The sequence below is a fragment of the Lissotriton vulgaris genome, chromosome 2_1, assembly GCF_964263255.1.
Source record: "Lissotriton vulgaris chromosome 2_1, aLisVul1.2, whole genome shotgun sequence".
Taxonomy (NCBI): Eukaryota; Metazoa; Chordata; class Amphibia; order Caudata; family Salamandridae; genus Lissotriton; species Lissotriton vulgaris.
This window is the reverse complement of record NC_141687.1, coordinates 885,407,364-885,426,191: the sequence shown is the minus strand read 5'-3', so window position 1 is coordinate 885,426,191 and position 18,828 is coordinate 885,407,364. Positions and strand designations below refer to the sequence as shown.

The window sequence follows — 18,828 nt, the reverse complement described above, 5'->3', positions numbered from 1 at the left end:
TACGGAGCGTCAACGGCTTCCTCCGGAAGGAGAAGTTCAAGATGCTGACTTTGGCTCCGGTCCTAGCTGCCCTGGACCCAGAAGACTGGATGGTAGCGTTGGACTTGCAGGACGCGTATTTCCGCATCCCCGTCCTGACGGCCCACCGGCGTTACCTGCAGTTCACGGTAGGCCCACGAGCACTTTGTTTACCATGCTCCCCTTCGGCCTTACCAGCGCCCCACGGGTGTTCACGAAAGTGATGGCGGTGGTCGCAGCTCATCTGCGCAGATTGGGGGTTTCAGTCTTCCCCTATCTCGACGATTGGTTGTTGAAGGCGGGCTCGCCCCAGACAGTAGTCTCCCACCTCCAGACTACGGCCAACCTCCTGCACTCGCTGGGGTTCTCAATCACTGTGCCAAAGTCACACCTGTGCCCCTCTCAGAAGCTCCTTTTCATCTGAGCGTTTCTGGACTCAGAGCAGTTAAGTGTTTATCCCCCCAAACAGCAGGTTCGGGATATTCAGGCTCCGATTCTGATCTTTCAGCCTTTCTCCCGGGTCTTCGTCAGGTTGACGCTGCGGCTCCTGGGGCTGATGGCCTCCTGCATCCTTCTGGTGCATCACGCCAGGTGGCGGACGCGGGCTCTGCAGTGGGACCTGAAGTTTCAGTGGGCACAGCATCAGGGCAACCTGTGCGAACCACATCCTGATCTCGGAGGTCACTGCGAGCCAGTTGCAGTGGTGGCTCACGAACCGCGATTGGGTCAGCAGCAGATCTCTCTCCCTTCCCCAACCAGAGCACGTAGTTGTGACAGATGCGTCCCTCCTGGGTTTGGGGTGTGGGAGTCACATGGGAGAGAGGCAGATCAGAGGCCTCTGATCTCTGGCGGAGTCCCGGCTCCATATCAACCTTCTGGAGCTGCGGGCGATCCGTTTTGCACAGAAGGCATTCCTTCCCTCTGTTCGGGAAAGTGTAGTGCAGGTGTTAACGGACAACACCACCTCCATGTGGAACTGCAACAAACAGGGCTGGGTGGGGTCGTGGACCCTCTGTCAGGAGGCTCTGCGCCTCTGGACAGGGCTTGAACACCAGGACGTCACCCTGGTGGTTCATCACCTGGCAGGCTCCCTGAATGCCAGGGCGGACGAACTCAGCCGCAGGTGCATGATGGATCACGAATGGCGTCTGAACTCGGACGTGGCGCAAGGTCTCTTTCAGCAGTGGGGAGAGCCTTGGTTAGATCTATTCGCCACCGAAGAGAACGCGCAATGTCATCAGTTCTGCAGGTTGGAATTTCCAAGGGTCACTCGCTCGGCGACGCTTTGTCGCGAGTGGAGCTGCGGTCTGTTGTACACCTTTCAGCCTATACCACTTCTGCCCAGAGTGCTGAAGATGATCAGGCGAGACTGGGCCCAAGTCATCCTTGTGGCTCCGGACTGAGCACGAAGATACTGGTATCCCGAGCTACTCAGCATGTCAGTCGATCCCCCGATTTGTCTGCATCTTCAGGAAGACTTTGTCGTAGCAGCAGGGGACGGTCCTCCACACGGACCTGTTCAGTCTCCACCTACATGTGTGGAGATTGACCGGCGACAGTTGAGGCCATTTGACTTGCCTCCTGAAGTCTGTGATGTGATTCTGGCAGCCAGGCGTCCCTCCACAAAAATTTTATAAGCCTGCAGGTGGAACAAATTTGTGGCATGGTGCACAGCAAAGACTGTGGATCCACTCTCTGCCCCCCTTTCAGAGGTTCTCCTCTTCCTTCTGTCTCTTGCCCAGGAGGGCTCTGTTCTGGGCACTATCAAGTGCTACCTCTCGGCCGTTTCAGCCTTCTTAACCCCTTCGACGCTGATGACGAGCTGGACTCGTCATGGCGTAGCCTCCTCGCACGCTGATGACGAGCCCAGCTCGTCACTTAAAGTGCGTTTCCGCAAAACCCAGCGTGCGAGCGGAATTCCGCTAGCGCGCATGGTGTTAAGGCTTCCTGATCAGCCTTCTCTTTTCAAGTGCCCTGTTGTAAATAGATTCTTGAAAGGCATCACACTCATGTTCCCTCCTATTCCCTTTGTGATGCCTCACTGGGACTTGAACCTTGTTCTGACTTTTCTGATGTGCGCTCCCTTTGAGCCGCTTCACAACTGTCCTCTTCGTCTTCTGACTCTTAAAACTGCATTCCCGGTTGCCATCACCTCTGCCAGGAGAGTGAGTGAGCTCCAGGCTCTATCTTCAAAACCTCCTTTCCTCTCTGTCCATCCGGACAAAGTTGTTCTAAGGACTTGTCCTTCTTTCCTGCCCAAGGTAGTCACAGCCTTTCACATCAGGCAGTCCATCACCTTGCCCACCTTCTTTCCGCCTCCACATCCTTCGAAGGAGGAAGAGAGGCTCCACCGTCTGTGCCCAAAATGTGAGCTCTCCTATCTAGATCACACACGCCAGTTCCGGGTGGACGACCAGCTCTTTGTTGGTTACGTGGGCGCTAAGAAACGACGGGCGGTGCACAAGCGGACCATCTCTCGGTGGGTCGACTTGTGCATCAAGGTTTTCTACTCCTTGGCAAAAAAGGAGACTACTGCCCTGGGTCGGGGAGTCCCCTTGCCAGACATCTGTCAGGCTGCTACGTGGGCCTCGCTGCACACATTTGCTAGGCGCTACTGCCTGGACAGCCAAGTCCAGAGAGATGGCTTTTTCGGCCGTTCTGTTCTCCAGGGCTTTCTGGTGTGATCTTGGTTCGCAGACCCACCACCGGGGTTGGTATTGCTGGGGTATCTATTCTAAGGTACGGAATCTAACACTAACCTGTTTCTTTCAGATGCACAAGTAACTTCCCTTCGGTAACAATATATCTGTAAGAAACAGTAGTTAGGGTTAGATTCCTTACCGCCCCACCCATTCTCCCCATTCTGCGAACCGATATCTAGGGTTAAGGACATCCCTTTCAGGGCCCTAGTTTCATGGCACCAGTGTCGGTTTCTATCATGGCTCTGCGTTACTGGCGCGGAAAGCTATGTACAAAACTGACGTCCGTGCGCGAGGGCTGCGTCTAAGTACTCAGATGACGTCATCCTGGCGATCACGACGCTGATGACTGATGCGGAGCCGCACACGACGCCTAGCGACGTGCAGGAATACTGCTGACGAAGACTTTTCGGATCCAGTCTGACGCCTGGGGATATTCTAAAGTAAGGAATCTAACACTAACTACTATTTCTTACAGATATATTGTTACATAAGGTAAGTAACTTGTGCGTTGGGGTTACTACTGCTCCAAGGGCTTTCACCAAGTGCCTTGCAGTAGTGACAGCTCATTTCAGAAGAGGGGAAATATGTATTTTTTCCATCTAGAAGATCGGCTTATCAAAAACTCAAGTTACCTTCAACACACTCAGCAAGTTCAATTCAACTCATTAGTCTTTATTCGACTATCTAAAGATAGCCAAAAAAGAAGTCATTATAAAAATAGAACCAATACAATAATATTATAAAAACCTTGCAACATATGCATTGACCATAACTTTAATACTTGTACATTGAGGCAATTCATAATTATTACACATAAAATGATCATTTATAAAACTAATCGTATTTAAGACCATATCAAAATAAATCTCCTATGAACTTATATTCTTCCTCTTATTGATTGCTTTTAAAATGAACAGGGCCACACTATAACAAGTCAAGGGGAGGGGTGGGGGTCACCTAATCTTACCAAGAATTTCATAGCCTCTTTATATGGCCTGATGTTATCAGTACTAAATAGTGGCTTTAAATAGAAACATCTAAAAATCTTATAACATTTAACAAACCGCATAAAATGCAGCATTCTCTGTTTGCTTCGATTGTCACATGGACATAAAAAATCTGCAGGTGGATGGAACCGCATAGTTGGAAAAGCTACAAGAAAGTAAACAATGCCACATGTAAATCTCGTTAATACAAAGCGATGCTGTGCATAAGTCACATATGACAAATAGTTATTCGTAATCATATCATTGCTATATGATATATACTGAGCCACAATAGGTTTGTTCTTTTCAGTCAATAACCTTAGATCTAGCCTGTTTTGTAAAAAGGTGTCTTTAATTTCTTAGAGTAGATCAAGGTTTTGGACGTTTCTGTCCATACTTATGTTTTATATATCTTTTCTAGAACAGTATTAACATATAGCAGCCATGGAATTTTAAGTGCATTTTGCAATTTGAGACAATCAAAAATAATTAATTTAGGAAAACCTGTTTCTTCCCTTTTCTATATTGAATCCCACAGTAGTAAATGTTTGGCCAATGGGAAATCTTTTAAAAACTGGAGACCCACCTCATAATGTGCAATGGTATTGGATGCAGATGACAGTAAATAAAGCAACCGTTTCAGGAACAAGTTTTCTTGGATTTGCAGGACTCCATAGCCTTGCCCCATACAGGGTTATGCTTGTTCCTTTAGCTTTGAATAAGGCTACCATCTCATTAACTGGCCGACTCCCCAGTTTGAAAGAAAATCATAAAATACCTTGAGTTGCCCTGCTCATTTGGCTCTGGTATATGAAATGGGTTGAGGCCAAGAGCCATCTTCCGCAAAAACAATACCTTGATAACAAAAGGAATTCACAGTCCTAATAGGAGTTTTTTTTCCAATATAAAAAGTTTTCAGGGGGTTTGGGCCCACAAATCATAGTGTATGTTTTAGATTTATTTATGACCATTTTCTTCTGTAACATCAAGTCAGAAAATGCGTCCATCAGTCTCTGTAGGCCTATTGAGCTTCTTGCAACAATTATGGCGTCGTCCGCACATAATAAAACGGCTGTCGGACCACCTGCCACCATAGAGACGTCAACCTGTATTGCCTGTTGGTGATTATAAATCCCATTTAAAAATAAAGAGAATAAAATTGGTGCTAAAATGCACCCTTGCCGAATCCCCCGTCCCACCTTAAAATTTGTTGTACATTCTCCCTGGGGACCAAAACGGACGGTTTACCCTCAATATTTCAAAGTCTCACCTGGACCCATTACAAATTCAACCTTTCCTAGGTGAAACTCTCAATTCAGTTGCAATCAAGGCATATACCAATCCAGACTGAGTGCAAATGTTCACAGAAACATTACCTCTTTTTCAACCACAAGCTCAACACCAAGTAAAGGAAGTGATGGGGCTTTTAGGCATGTCTTCTTCCTGCATAGCCATAGTACCACACGCTCATCTGCATATGTGGCAACTTCAGCGCACTCTGCAATCTCAATGTCCTCACTCGAAGGGGCATTTCCAAGATCCTAGTGTTGGTAGGGACAGAAAATCATCGCTCTCTCCAGTGGTGGAACAACAACTTGTTGCAAGGCCAGCCATTCAAAGAACCAATTCCGCAGGTCACCATTACCACAGATGCATCCCTTCAGGCATGGGGAGCACGTATGCAGGATCTCAGTTCACGGTCTATGGACAGTAGATCAGACACATCCCCACATCAGTTATCTAGAGCTTCTAGCAATTCAGCTAGCTCTCAAACTTTTCGCAGCCAGCTACACCTGAACTGAAGGTAGCAGTAATACACACAGACAATACTGCAATGCATTGCATTAAAAATAAGGAGGGACACAGTCTTCACAGCTATCCCTCCGATTGGAGCGCATCTGGCACTGGGCGATCTATCACAAAATCCACCTCCTGACAGAATACCTACCTGGGGTGGACAACAACTTCGGAGATATGCTCAGCAGGACACATCCGCAGGTTCACAAGTGGGAGATCAACCTACCACTACTCCACTAATTTCAAAAGATGGCGAATACTAGACATAGACTTGTTTGCCACTCACCTCAACCACAAATGCCAAAGCTTAGCCTCCAGGTTCCCCACCCTCAGCCCAAAGAGCTCTTTGGCCACATCTGCTAACTCAGAAACAAGTGGGACTTTTGCATCCCAATCCAAATCGATTTGGCTCCTGAAGTCCTAGAGTTTGGGCATTTGAAATTACCACAGCAGTGTATGGACTTCGTTAAACAAGGTTGCAGGCCTTTAACCAGAACATGCTCCGCTGCAAAATGGAAAAGGTTTGTTCGTTACTGTACAAATAAGCAAATTCAGCCTTTAGCACTCACAGGACAAGACATTATAGAAAAAAATCATTCATCTACAATAAACCGGGCTTCCTTACAGATCTATCAGATTACACTTAGCAGCACTAGCTGCTTACAGGCAATATATGTTCCTCTTTAAAATACTAGTAATCCAAGCATTCAGGGCAGGACTCAAGAGTTATTCCATTTTCCATTGTACCAGTACAACCTAGAACCTAAACATTGTCCTTACCAGGCTCATGGGGCCACCATTCTAACCACTTCTTTTCTGTCAACTTCAATTTCTAACATGGAAAATCGCCTTTCTATTGGCAATCACTTCTCTTTGAAGGATAAGTACATTACAGACACTTGCTCTGCAAGAACTTTTTTTTTTTTAAATATTCCCAAACAAATTAGTTCGAAGGACTAATCCAAAATGTCTGCCTAAAGTAGTCTCAGCTTTTCATACAAGTCAGACCATAGAGCTACCAGTGTTCTTTCCTAACCCAGACACAGTAGCAGAGTGAACCCTACACACATTAGGTGTTAAAAGGGCCATCATGTTGCACATTAATGGAACTAAATCTTTTCTAAAAACACCACAACTTTTTGTTGCTTTTAACAAACTTCACTGGGGCACCTATATCCAGTGCGGGAATTGCTCGATGTATAGTTAGATGCTTTCAATCATCTTATCTAAATGCCAAAAGAGTACCGTACAACCATGGGCTCATTCCACACGTAAACAAGGACCTCTTTTGCTTTTCTAAGAAATATCCCTGTAGAGGATATCTGTAAGGCAGCAACATGGAACAACCAACGTAAAATTTCCTAACACTACTGTGTTGATGTATTCATACACCAACAGGCAAGAGCGGGTCAAGCTCTACTTAAGCCATGCAAAGAGGAGTACTGCTTTACATTCAATGCTAAGCATATGTATCTACTGTCAACACATGCTATGAATCGAATGTCACTTATCCTGTAACCATCTATTCATAGTGTGTTGTGCCGTAGATTAATATACACTTACCCTCTTCTTCAGAAGCTTTTGGTTGCATTGCTTCATAATATATAGAAACCTAATTTACACATTCACAATCATAAGCATATTTCTTTATTCTGTAACATAATTGTTCCATTTTCCAACTCTCTCATCCGATGAGCCAAAAGCAATCTAACAAAGTAGCCCAGCCACATATGCAGTACCCACCGGAGGAGGAGTCACACTACATCGTGACTCGAATACTTCTTCAAAGAAAATCTACTTGTAATTGTCCGAGCACAACACTGGATCGCAGGATAATGCTAAGCATATTGTTCTATGGCACTACTACACGCTATTAGTAGATGCTTACAGGGTAAGTAACATATTTATTTTGTTCTATTGGAACGTGAAGTGACTTTAGCCCTATTGATGCACCAAATCTGTGCTGCAAATATACATTATTACCCAAGTGCTTTAATTTGAAGGCTTTTCTTTCACTCGAGCTTTTTGTCAGCTGGTATCGATTGTCCAAATATTTGTTAACCTATGTGACACTTTACCAGAAGCAGACAATTTAACATAGATACTTCTAATTGCAGCATTCTCACCTTTTGAATTCCCCAAGTGCCAGATTGTATGTGGAACTTTTTTTAGGAATTACTTCTATATGCCAGTAGGTGGCATGATCAGCTTAAGGTGGTTTTGCACCACTTCCAGGAGTGATGGCATGATGCCATATATAGGGGGCACCCTTGTACTCCTTTTTGTATCCTTTGATGCTTACCCAGAACTCCACTCTCAAACTTTGCCAGTGTCATCTGACCCAAGATTTATTGTGTCATATAGTATACTAGGACAGTGTCTGCTACGAAGACTGCAGTCTTCACACCATGCCATGATTGCAATAAATAGATGTTGGTTACAGACTCGCATGAAATCTGCCTGAGGTGACTAGGGTCAGAGCACGACTTAAAGCCCTGTGACGAATGCCCAATGATGCGACTGAAGGCATTAATGGAGCACAAAATGAATCTGTATGTTGCAGAGCATAATAAGCAATGCAGTTCATGGCTGAAGCCCTGGGCCCATTTCTGCCCCAAGTCCCAGGCCTGCTAACTCTCCAGGTCACAGTTCCGCTCCAAATCTGCATCCTCTGGTAAGTCGAAGACAAAGTCGAAATACACGCCTCCTCATAAGCCTAAGCAGCTAAAGTAGAATTCTTCTACCTCTTGTCTCACCTACTCCAGAAAGAAGTCATGCAGTGAGCACTCAAAGTATCAGGTTTAACATCTTTTGCAACTCAGTGTCTATCCGGAGACTAAACCCGCACACAGTTTCCCATGTTGGCCTGCATAATCCATCAGGTAAAGGCTTTAAAGGATGCCATATCCCTCTAAGCACTTTTGGCCCCATAGATCAGTTGGTCCCCTAGTCAAACTTCCTCCGGCAGGGCCTGCACCGACTGAACCATTTGGGTCTCTGCACAGCCCAGTGGTCCACACCTGCACAGAAGTAGAGGTTGGTTCCTACCATTCCAATGCTGTACACTGCTCCAGTTGTGTCTTCCCCCGAACACCTGTTTTTGGATCCATAGATTTTGGCCCGAGCTTGGCCAATGTCTTGTCTCAGGAGCAGTTGCTGATCGGGGACAACTCCAAAGGAATGCCATTGCCCAGACACCAGTACTACTGGAGTGTGGAAGCTTTATTTGGATCAAATTCAGAAGCTTTTCACAGACTTTAAAGCATTCCTCATGTTAAGAACTCTTTGATGATAAATGGACTATCCACCATCAAGAGCATTTCTGAATGCAAGTCACATGTTCATCTGGGAGCATTACAGGGCTTACTCTTCAAGAGGGCTGTGGTCGAACTACTATAAACCATTGCTATGTAAAGATCACTGTAATTTATCCCGCCTTTTTTGGAAGGCTGCAGAATAATTATCTGGTATCCCTGACATTCAAAAACTGAACTGAAAATAATTGCAACAATTTTAATTTACCTTTTAAGGTATCCAAATGTTGGAGGAACTTGAAGACTGTTGAGCAGAGTTCAAGCAAAAGTAAATCACAGCCAGGTAGAGCAGAAGCTTATTTGAAACTCCTAAACTGTTCATTTGATTTGTGTGTGGCTCACAAGGCCTATAGCGAAGAGAAGAGCTATGGAATCTTGATGTATTTGCTTGGGATCGCTCCAGTCAAAGCACAACCATCACTTGCTTTTGGGGGCCCTTATGATGGGGTGAAAAAAGGGCTGATTTAGGCTGTGAATATGGTCTCCAGGCAAACCGCTATACTGCGATCCATCACTTACATTTACATTTTTTGCCCGATTTATTATAAAATGCTCAGTAAATGTCCAGATAAAGAGTGCTTTCACTTTGGTTATGTATAATAATAGACCTTCTGTTTTAGTTGTTCTTCTCAAGACTTAAATTGGAACAAAATTCCACATGGCCAGTCCTTCTCACATTTATCAATGAGTAGCCTTCAGATTAGATATGACACTCCTAGCTGAGCATCATCTGTAGATGAGATTTAGTTTTTCCTCTTTTAGCGACAAGTGATGTAGTCTTTGTTTATACATGAGTTGTAAATCTTCAGTGTGTCCGAGTCATGCATTGGTAACTTTTCAGGGTTACTTTTTGCATGTAAAAAAGTATGAAAGAATAGGAAGCTCTAGAAGGGGTTCCACCCGCTTATGGGGGTGTGGGGGGGGGGCTGTCTACCGGCTGGGGTGAAAATCTGTCAGCTCTCCCTCTCTGTAATAATGCTGTAATTTCGATCTACACTTATCTGACGATCACATGTAGAATACATTGTATACTACCGTTGAATGTTTTGCATCAGCTGTGACTGATTTTCCCAGGAAGGTGGACTTCCAGGGCCTGAGCAGTCTGTCTGCGGACAGAGAGCTGATAACTGTTGCGGACATGGCTCTCCTGATTTAATTCTTGGGCCTATAGCAATCTCACTGGCACAGGACTTTGGTTCCCTTAACGTCGTAGATTTGAGTGCCTGCCCCAGCGTTTCCTGATGGTGCTGTGGGGTCAACGAGGTCTCCTGCAGAGCCAACTCATAGAAATTGATCACTGGGCATTAGTCTTCTGGCCTGTACGTAATGCAGTTGCAAAATGATGACAATAGTATACCTCTTTGGTCCCTTATGACTACATTTATTGGGGAGACGTCTGGACGCTGCATCATCAGCTGATGACCAAGCGAAGAAGAGCATGTACTCACTGACTGGCCCCTGTTTTAGATCCAGAAGTGCAGGGTTCCCACAGCACCATTGCACCCCCTCCATTTTTGCCCAGTCAAGATCTCAAGAATTACCAATGAAAGAGCTAGAGTTGGGCTGCTCAGTCTTTGAAACTGCCTTGTGAAAAAACAAAATATCAAACAAACTCATTGAGTTAAATGTAGCTAGGCTCTTGATCTGTCGAACCCTGCACAGTCACCTTGCAGGTCATTGGAGACTGAGTCCTTAGTAGGTGGTGGATGAAAAATAAGTTATTTTGATTCTGTCCTTCAGCTCATACGAAGTTGACACAATTCAGTCACATCTGGTTTGTAATCTGTTCCTTCCTAAAAATCATGACCAAGAGAGCTATTCGACATGTCCGCATTTTAAGGGTTAAATGGACTGTCTATAACTATAAAGGTATAAATGCTGCCAAGGAGTTAAAGGATCAGACAAATTTGCTATGGGCCATTATTCAAACAGTGATGCCTATAAGAATTCCTCTAGTCTTTGAGGCGTACTAAACCTGAAGGAAGAGCAACAATTTTTGGATGATGAGGCTGATATTGATAAAGAAAAAGTATCCAGGTCTAAACAAAATAGCAAAGGTAACCAAGATTCCACTTTAGGTTAGAAAGTCAGCCCCACCAAATGAACAATCCACAAGCAAAATGGACCGAGCAAACTTTTCTCCAAGCCTTTACTCCAGCCCCATAGGTGTACACGAGACGGTTTGGACCTGAAATAATACCTTTGACACTGATGGAAAATCCTTCTCAAAAGATTACTGCCACTTTCATCCGGTGCTGTATAAGGAACCAACAGGGCATTACTCCTGCTGTTTCTCCCGCTGGGTCGCTGTGAGAGTCTAGAGATGGCACCGAGAGGTTCCTTTCTGCCAGCCGGTAAGCCTACGCAACGGGTGCTCTCCCGATTACACTGTGAGCCGCGGAGGGCCTAGTACACTGCCAATGCGACGTGAAACTTAAGCGCGGGGTAAAAACGGCATCTCCCTCCCTCTCTTATCCTTCCTGGCATAGTATCTGCTCTTTGGGACTCGGGGCCCGTTTCCATCCTCCGAGGCCCCAAACCAGAACACACTGACTGGTCCCCTCCCCCACAGTCAGCATCACGCATTGGGGCAGCCAGCTCAGCGCAGGAACGCTGGCTTAGTCTGAATAGAATGCGCAGTGCAAGGGCCTCAGTAGCTCAGTACAAGCGACAAGACAAACAGCTGAGTCACGGGGTTAAGCAGTCCCGCTTAAGCATCACTCCTTACCTGGGACTTGCCTGACTCTAAAATGGCACCCAGACTCAATTTCACCTTAACAGTACTAGCTTGGAGCTCCTATACATGTTTGCGAGGTGTATTGGATGCCTGCTCTGCTTGTGAGAGCGCGAAGGCGGTCTGCTTGCGCCAGCAGTGAGGCGGCCTGTTTTACATATTCGTATGTGGCTGCACCGGCTGATTCATCGAGCACGATCGTATTGATTGCTATGGCTGACCTGCATTGGGAGACTTGATATGGCGCGCTGATGAGTCGGCAGGCCTGTTGACATCTACCAAGGCTGGTGAAAGCGTCTGCGGCTACCTCTTTCGAGCTCTGCGACCGCCATTTATGACTCTGGGGGTGTGCAGAACAACCTTGGAACTTCCATGAGCCTGACACCATTAAACTAACTCACAAGTGTATTTTGCCCCATGTCTTGGCGCTGTTCCGCTCCTGCACTGGGCCCTTAACACTTGGGAGCTGCTTGTATGGTATGCAGTGAGTTGTTCAGTACCCACAGGGACACCAGTGACAACTAAGCTGCGATGTCATCACCCCACACAGTGATCGCTCCTGAAATACTGCCTGTACCTGCCTAAAATGACGGCCACAACAAACCCTCCTGCGTCTCTCCTGACCTGATCTCCATCCTCCCCCTACCCCTCTCGTTCTACTCTTCTACACTCTCCTGCTACTGACCTTTGCCTTCATCTGTACCGGCTCTTATTCCCCTCCCTGTTTATCTTTTAATTTTCCCTTGTCAATTGAGATCTAGCTATTTTGTCTGATGCCCGATGGAGCTACCTGGTTTAGCTATAGGGGAGACAGACCGGGGATTCCCTCCTTGGACGTCACCTACCCAGTCTGTCTTTAGACAGACTTCCTTACGTCTCTCCTGTCGTCTCTTCTCGCATCCCTCCTCTATTTATTTCTCTCCTCTCTCAATGCATTGAGACTGAACTATTTTGTCTGATGCCTGATGGAGCTACCTGGTTTAGCTATAGCAAAGATGGGCCGTAGATTCCCTCCTTGGTTGTCACCTTCCCAGTCAGTCTTTAGACAGACTTCCTTTCGTCTCTCCTTGTTGTCTCTTCCCCTATCCTCCCTTTCTCACCTCCCCTGCCCCCTCCGCCACTTTCCTCTCTCCTTTCTCTCCTCTCCTAATGTATTGCCTATTTTTTGATGTATTGTGTAATTTGTTGATCTTTTATGTTGCATTGCTGATTCGCATGTAAAGCGCTCTGATACCTTCGGGTCTAGCCAGCGCTGTTTAAAACTCTTTAAATAAAATATAAATACATTCTCCACACTGAAGAGTCCAAGAACACAATGAATGATATCTGAAGATACGGTAAAAATAGATTTGATAGGATTAGACTCAAACATGAATTTATATAGCCCTGAGTTAAAGTCTAAGAATGACTTGTTTAGGACCACTTGCACAGCTATAGCAACCAGCCCTCCATCAGTCTGCCACCTTCAGATAAGACAGGTGCCATTCATTAAATTTCTTTCGAGAAACCAGTTTCACCAAATTTATGTCATGCTCACAATCCTAAAGGTACTAAACTATCTGAAATACAATCTTTTGTTTTGCCAAATGCCACATGACACAACTCCACATTCTCCATAGAAGCCACCACTTCACAAACACAAATGAAGCATATCCTACCCAACCATGTATGGACTTTTTTCCATATTCTGAGGATGCATGGTAACATTTCTTTGTTGAGTTGGACAGTAATGAATCTGTAGAGCAATACACCATTAGAGCATAGTCTTCAGATGAAGCCTGAGCATATCCTGCTGCTATCCAATTTGGAGCATTCCTGCATGGTGTACCCATGGTTGTATTGCAAATGAAAATCCTTCTTATTGACCAACCCGTTATTTTCCAATGTCGAAATGGGGCCTTAAAATCTTTGCATACAATTTTGAAAATGTAAAGAAATCTGTGAGAGCAGATATCCGACTCATAGCCCACTCTCTGTAGTCCTTCCTAGATGTACAATTTTTAAAGTATATGTAACATGAGGTCTACCGGCTACCTAAAGCTGTCTGTAGCAAGGTCTAAAAACGTACTGCACCCTACAACAGTTGATCTGCAGGTTCTCAGTATCTTCTTGCAAACCCTTCGCTTAAAGTTGACAATTTTGCAGAAAGTGATACCGCATTTGCAAAAAGGTGGCTTTGACTTGCTAGTGGCATTAAAACTCAAAGGCACAAGTACCTTCGCCATATGATAGATGCATATCATTATCAATTGACCATTTATTTAATCTGCATAAGCTCCTAGAGTGTTTACAAACTGCTTGGCTGTGGTAGCAGCTCATCACCACCACCAAGGAGTGAATGTATTTACAGAATGGTGTATTGTAGACTCCATGCTGTGTCCTTCCTGCATCTAGAGGTTAGGTTTGGAACCACTAGTTTTTTTTTGTTGGTTTTTTTTAGTTATAGTTGAAATTATTTGAGAGTGTACATGGAAGTGTCTGAGTGCAGACCCACTCATGACAACTTAACTGTTGAATTATCAGACTATCTTTCCCCTGCTGAGATTCATTCAGTAAAGCAACAGCCCCTGTATTTCTAATTGCTTTATAGCAATGGCACTTCACAGAAGGCATGGTTAAGAGTAAAAAATCTGCAAACTGGCTTTTTGTATTAAACTCACTCCTGCTTGCTTTATCTGTGGGTGATACAAAGAAAGGAAGCCAGCTACAGTACAAAACTCCAGACCTCGTTGATGTCCTGGGAACATGGATTTCAAAGTGATATGTTAATGTAAACTACTACTGTACAGTGGATAAAACAAAGCTGCCTTTACCAATGTGCTTCAGTGAGAATAGATAGACACTCTGCACCAAGGCCAACAATGGCAAACTTACAAGTGGGGATTCAACGCTAACTTGCTTTGAGAACAGTTGACTTTGGTACTTGGTGGGAGTCCTTCCCTTTGCATCAAACACCACAATGTGTGCCATATGAGCTAACGTTCTATGCCGATTGCCTTAGATGCTAGAGAGACTCCTGCTGAGGGCCAACCCCCAATGGCACCCATTTTAGTTAAGGTTTCATGCCAATTGGCTTTCATAAAGGGGTATTTACTTCCAATATGTATTTTAACAGCCATTTAAGCCTAGGTCCCACATGGACCAACAGATTAACAATGCAAAACACTGCTGTGGCGCCCAACTAAATTGACTGCCATACAAGTGTACTACCAACAGATAACACCTAATGTCCACTACAGCAGCCGATCTTGCTACAAGGAAGCTGGCACCCTAGCACACTGAATCAGCCTAGATCACTGAGTATCTAACTTATGTTAACTGACATTGGTATGTCTAAAACATCAGTCTGACTCATTGAGTATAGGGTCTCTTCCTTAGCGCAAAGAAACCATGGCCTCCGCACCAAGTACATATATACAGTCCTACTTTATATATGAGGTTTGGCCTATATATTCCCCTCCAAAACCTGTAATACCACAGTGAGACCAACTTGGACATTACCTTTCTTATGTGCACTCCCGTTCATTAAATACACAGCTGAACCCTAGATCTGCTAACCCAGAAGACTATTTTCCATATCTCAATATCATCAGTACGTCGCTTGAGTGAACTTCAAGCTGTTAATCCAGCTGCCTTATAGTACCTTCTTTCTGGACAAACTGGAGCTGAGGACCGCAGCAGCTTTTCTACCTGCGGTTATAGAAATCTTTCAAGTTGAACCATTCATCACTTTTCTTTCACCCTCCCCCACCACTTGAAAGAGGAGAGACTCCATTGTTCAGACCTCAACTCTGTTCTGTTTTGAGATCATGCATACCAAAGACCATTGGGTGGATGATCCGCTTTTGTGGGGTTCTCTTGGGGAAAAAAAGGCAAGACCGTGCACAAGGAGTACCTTATCCAGGCGGTTAGTCCTCTGCATCAAGATATTCTACACGATGGAGAACCAGCAGAGTCCAAGGGGGGGGGGGGGATCTCATTCCACAATGGATAAGGCTGCTAACATCATCCTGGCACAGAGGGTGCGGTCCTGGATATGTTGTGTATCATCTTGGGGATCAGGGCAGCCAGGCCTGATAGGAAAGGTATTTTGGCCAGTCGTTCCTGCAATTCTTTTTGGTCTATCATTTCACAGAACCACCAGCTTGGGAAGTACTGCTTTGATATCTATTGTAATGGGGAAGAACCTGCAGTTTGAAGTATCCATCATATTAGAACAAGTTGCTTACCTTCAGTAACACTCTTTCCAGAGGATGCTCGATCTAGCCGCAGAACCCTCACCACACTACCTCCTCCCTGTTCACTGGAATTGCTCAATTGCTGTCTCACAAGCTTCCAAGTTAGAGATCTGCATGTTGGCACATTACTTTTGAGTTGTGCATCTGATGGAGCAAACTTTGCCTAGGAAGAAACGGACATCCATGCGCTTAGGTGGTGCCTATCTACGACTCTGGTTTTAGTTTCTCGGATGAAGCAGCATGGTACTACCTTTTAGCATGCAGGAGCAGTGCTGAAAAATCTTCTGGCTCGAGTCTGGCACCTGGGGATATTCTAAAGGTGAGGAATTTGTGGTTAGATTGAGAATCTACTAGAAAGAGCTTTACCAAAGGTGTCATTTTTTCATCTAAATTATTTCACCCTGATCTCTAACCTACTCATCATTGTGATAGTCATGGACAACTGAATCAGAATCCAGCTCAAGTTGCTCATAGCTGCAATTCCTCATCATGATGAGCTTAGTTAGGCTTCAGAATGGAGTACTGTAAGACAGCAGCATTTTAAAAAAATTACTTTTGAGTTTTGGACAAAGTGGAGGCCCTATTCTACTTACATTTAGACCCATTAGCAGCATTTGACATTGTAAACCACTCCATGCTTCTCAGAATTTTCAATGACAGAATAGATCAGAAAGGGAAAGTTCTAATTTGATTATAATCTTAATTAGTGAATCGGTACCAAAATGTAAAACTGGCCTGTAAAGACAAGGTCTCCCGCAATGATCTGTTCTCACCAGTATCTCTTCACACGTTATATGGAGCCATTTACTTCCTCCTTCGAACATTCAACATTGCTTACCATATTTATGTTGATGACACCCAACTCTATTTTAATATCTCCTCCCCAAAAGACACCTACATTATAGCACACATTTGACTGATACCGAAACCCGGATGACCCAACCTCTCCTAAAATCTAAAGCACTTAAAACTAAGTTTCTTCTGAAATCTATCCCAGATTGCACCAACATATACAAACCTGGCTTAGTGCATGCTCGGTGCTACACTGCAATCCTGTGTAGAATGTACCAAATCGCTAAGCTTAGACAAAAAATGAAAACCTGCAAGCTGATTGAACTTATTGACTGAAATGGCAGAACGTCAACATTTTCTCTTTGCAAGTACAAAATCATTCATCCGAGATCATGTTTTAAACAAATGATACATGTTCTGGTGCTAAATTGTTGTACACTCGGAGGGAAGCTGACAACTATCACAATTTATTGTAGTTATTTATTTTATTTGAATTGTTTTATAAAGCGAGAACAAGACCCACATGGGTATCAGACCTCTGTACAGAGTTGGTGCAAGAAGGGGTACAAACACAATGTGAAAGTAGGTGAAGTTACAATATAGGGGAAAACATTTAGGTTGAGAGTAGGGGGTATCAGCTGTACCCTAGAACATGAAGAGTAAAACATCATAAAATAAATCGTACCAATGAAGAGCAATACGAATCGGGGAATTTTAACAAGAACAAGAGCATGATCACCAGTTAATGCAATTAAAGCGCCATTGAGGACTAGATCAGAATAACGTAAAAGCATACAATTGCGCATCAGTGTTGTACAACAAGAATAAAGGTATTAATAAAAACAAGAGCATGATCATAAGATGAGGGTGTTAACGTTCGTTCAGAAGTAGTCATTTGACCAGTTTTTTTAAGGAAGTAGTGGATCTGATCTGAGTTGAAGATTCCCGGATCAAGACCAGTGAAAGCACGGTTGTAAGACCTTTTCTTTTAGAATCTTTGAGGTTTCAAGAGAAGAGCAGCCGTACTTCTGAGGTTCCGGCTGGTGCCCGAAAGTTCATGCTTATTTGCTAGGTAGTACGGGGTGTTGTAGTGTATGGCTTTATGAGTCCGTCAAGCTACCTTGAGTCGGATTCTGGCTTCAATAGATAGCCAATTTAGCTGCAGACAGTCGGGGGGAAATGTGGTGAAATTTTCTCGAGCCTGTTATAAGTCTAGCCCATGCGTTCAGGGTAGCTCTGAGTGGGGCCAAGCTAGCTTTGAGAAGTCCAGCAAGAGTCACCAGCCCATATTGCAATCTAGGATAATCAGGGTTTGAAACCATGACGTTTTCACGTCTCTCAAATCCTCATCAGTGAACCTGCTCCATATTGAAGCTAGTGTGCATTGCGTATACAGCACTTCATCCTGGAGCCTTATTATATCTAGCCCATGAACTGACTATCTCAGGCTGACAGTGACTGCTTTGGAGCCCAGCTTTCTAGAAGTTTCTGCTTTCAGAGGCTCAAACACACTTAAAACAGTCTTTCCCCAGGGGTGCTTGTAAGGGTCTGAAACCTCATACCAGCAGACAACATTGTCTTGTGTCACAGTAACTAAAGCATCTTTATTTTTTAATTGTTTTACTTCCACCTTATTCTTTTTCTCTTTTATTGACTAATGCCCTTACATTGTAGCTCCTCCTTTGAGATCACACAACTGGATGTATTAAGTGTTATATCTCTTCATATTTTCCATGCAATTGTTCTCATAGATATTCTCACATCTATACTTGTATCCTTTAACAGTTTATTTGACCTTTTAAAGCTCTGTTTCAATGATTCAATGATTGGGTCTAGTCCACACGATAAAAAAGCACTAATGAATAAATAAAATCCTTGTTAAAGTAAAATATGACTTGGCCTTCTTTCTATCGTTTCAGGCAGTCTTTATCCTCGCTTAGTGGCCCTTTGCAAGTAGTACCAGACATTGATGATCATGTGGCAAATCCTGAAAGCTCTCAAGAGGTAAATGTCCAAATAGAGATGTTTTGGTATACCTATCCCATGAGAACTGTTTAATATGGAAGTGTGATTTACCAGTAATGTGGCTCAGCTGCCTAGGTTGACGTTGCATGGATTTTGTCGATAGACAAAACATATAGAAAGGTTTGAGTTTGATGCCTCTCCAGTCATTAGAATTTTTTTGTGTTTTGCAGATGGTTTCATGATTAGGCTGTTAAACACAACACTCTGCTGCAAGACCTTTAA

The 18,828-nt window shown here is 44.3% G+C and overlaps 1 protein-coding gene across 3 annotated transcripts in view; it reads left to right on the top strand.

Annotated features, from left to right (window-relative positions):
• Nucleotides 1-18,828, top strand: part of STK40 (serine/threonine kinase 40) — a 401,524-nt gene that overhangs the window by 337,314 nt on the left and 45,382 nt on the right. For all 3 annotated transcript variants that reach the window (XM_086956415.1, XM_086956416.1, XM_086956417.1), the window contains one exon: nucleotides 18,501-18,585. In XM_086956415.1, the coding sequence (XP_086812541.1) occupies nucleotides 18,501-18,585 (85 nt within the window). The remainder of the gene's footprint in view (nucleotides 1-18,500; nucleotides 18,586-18,828) is intronic.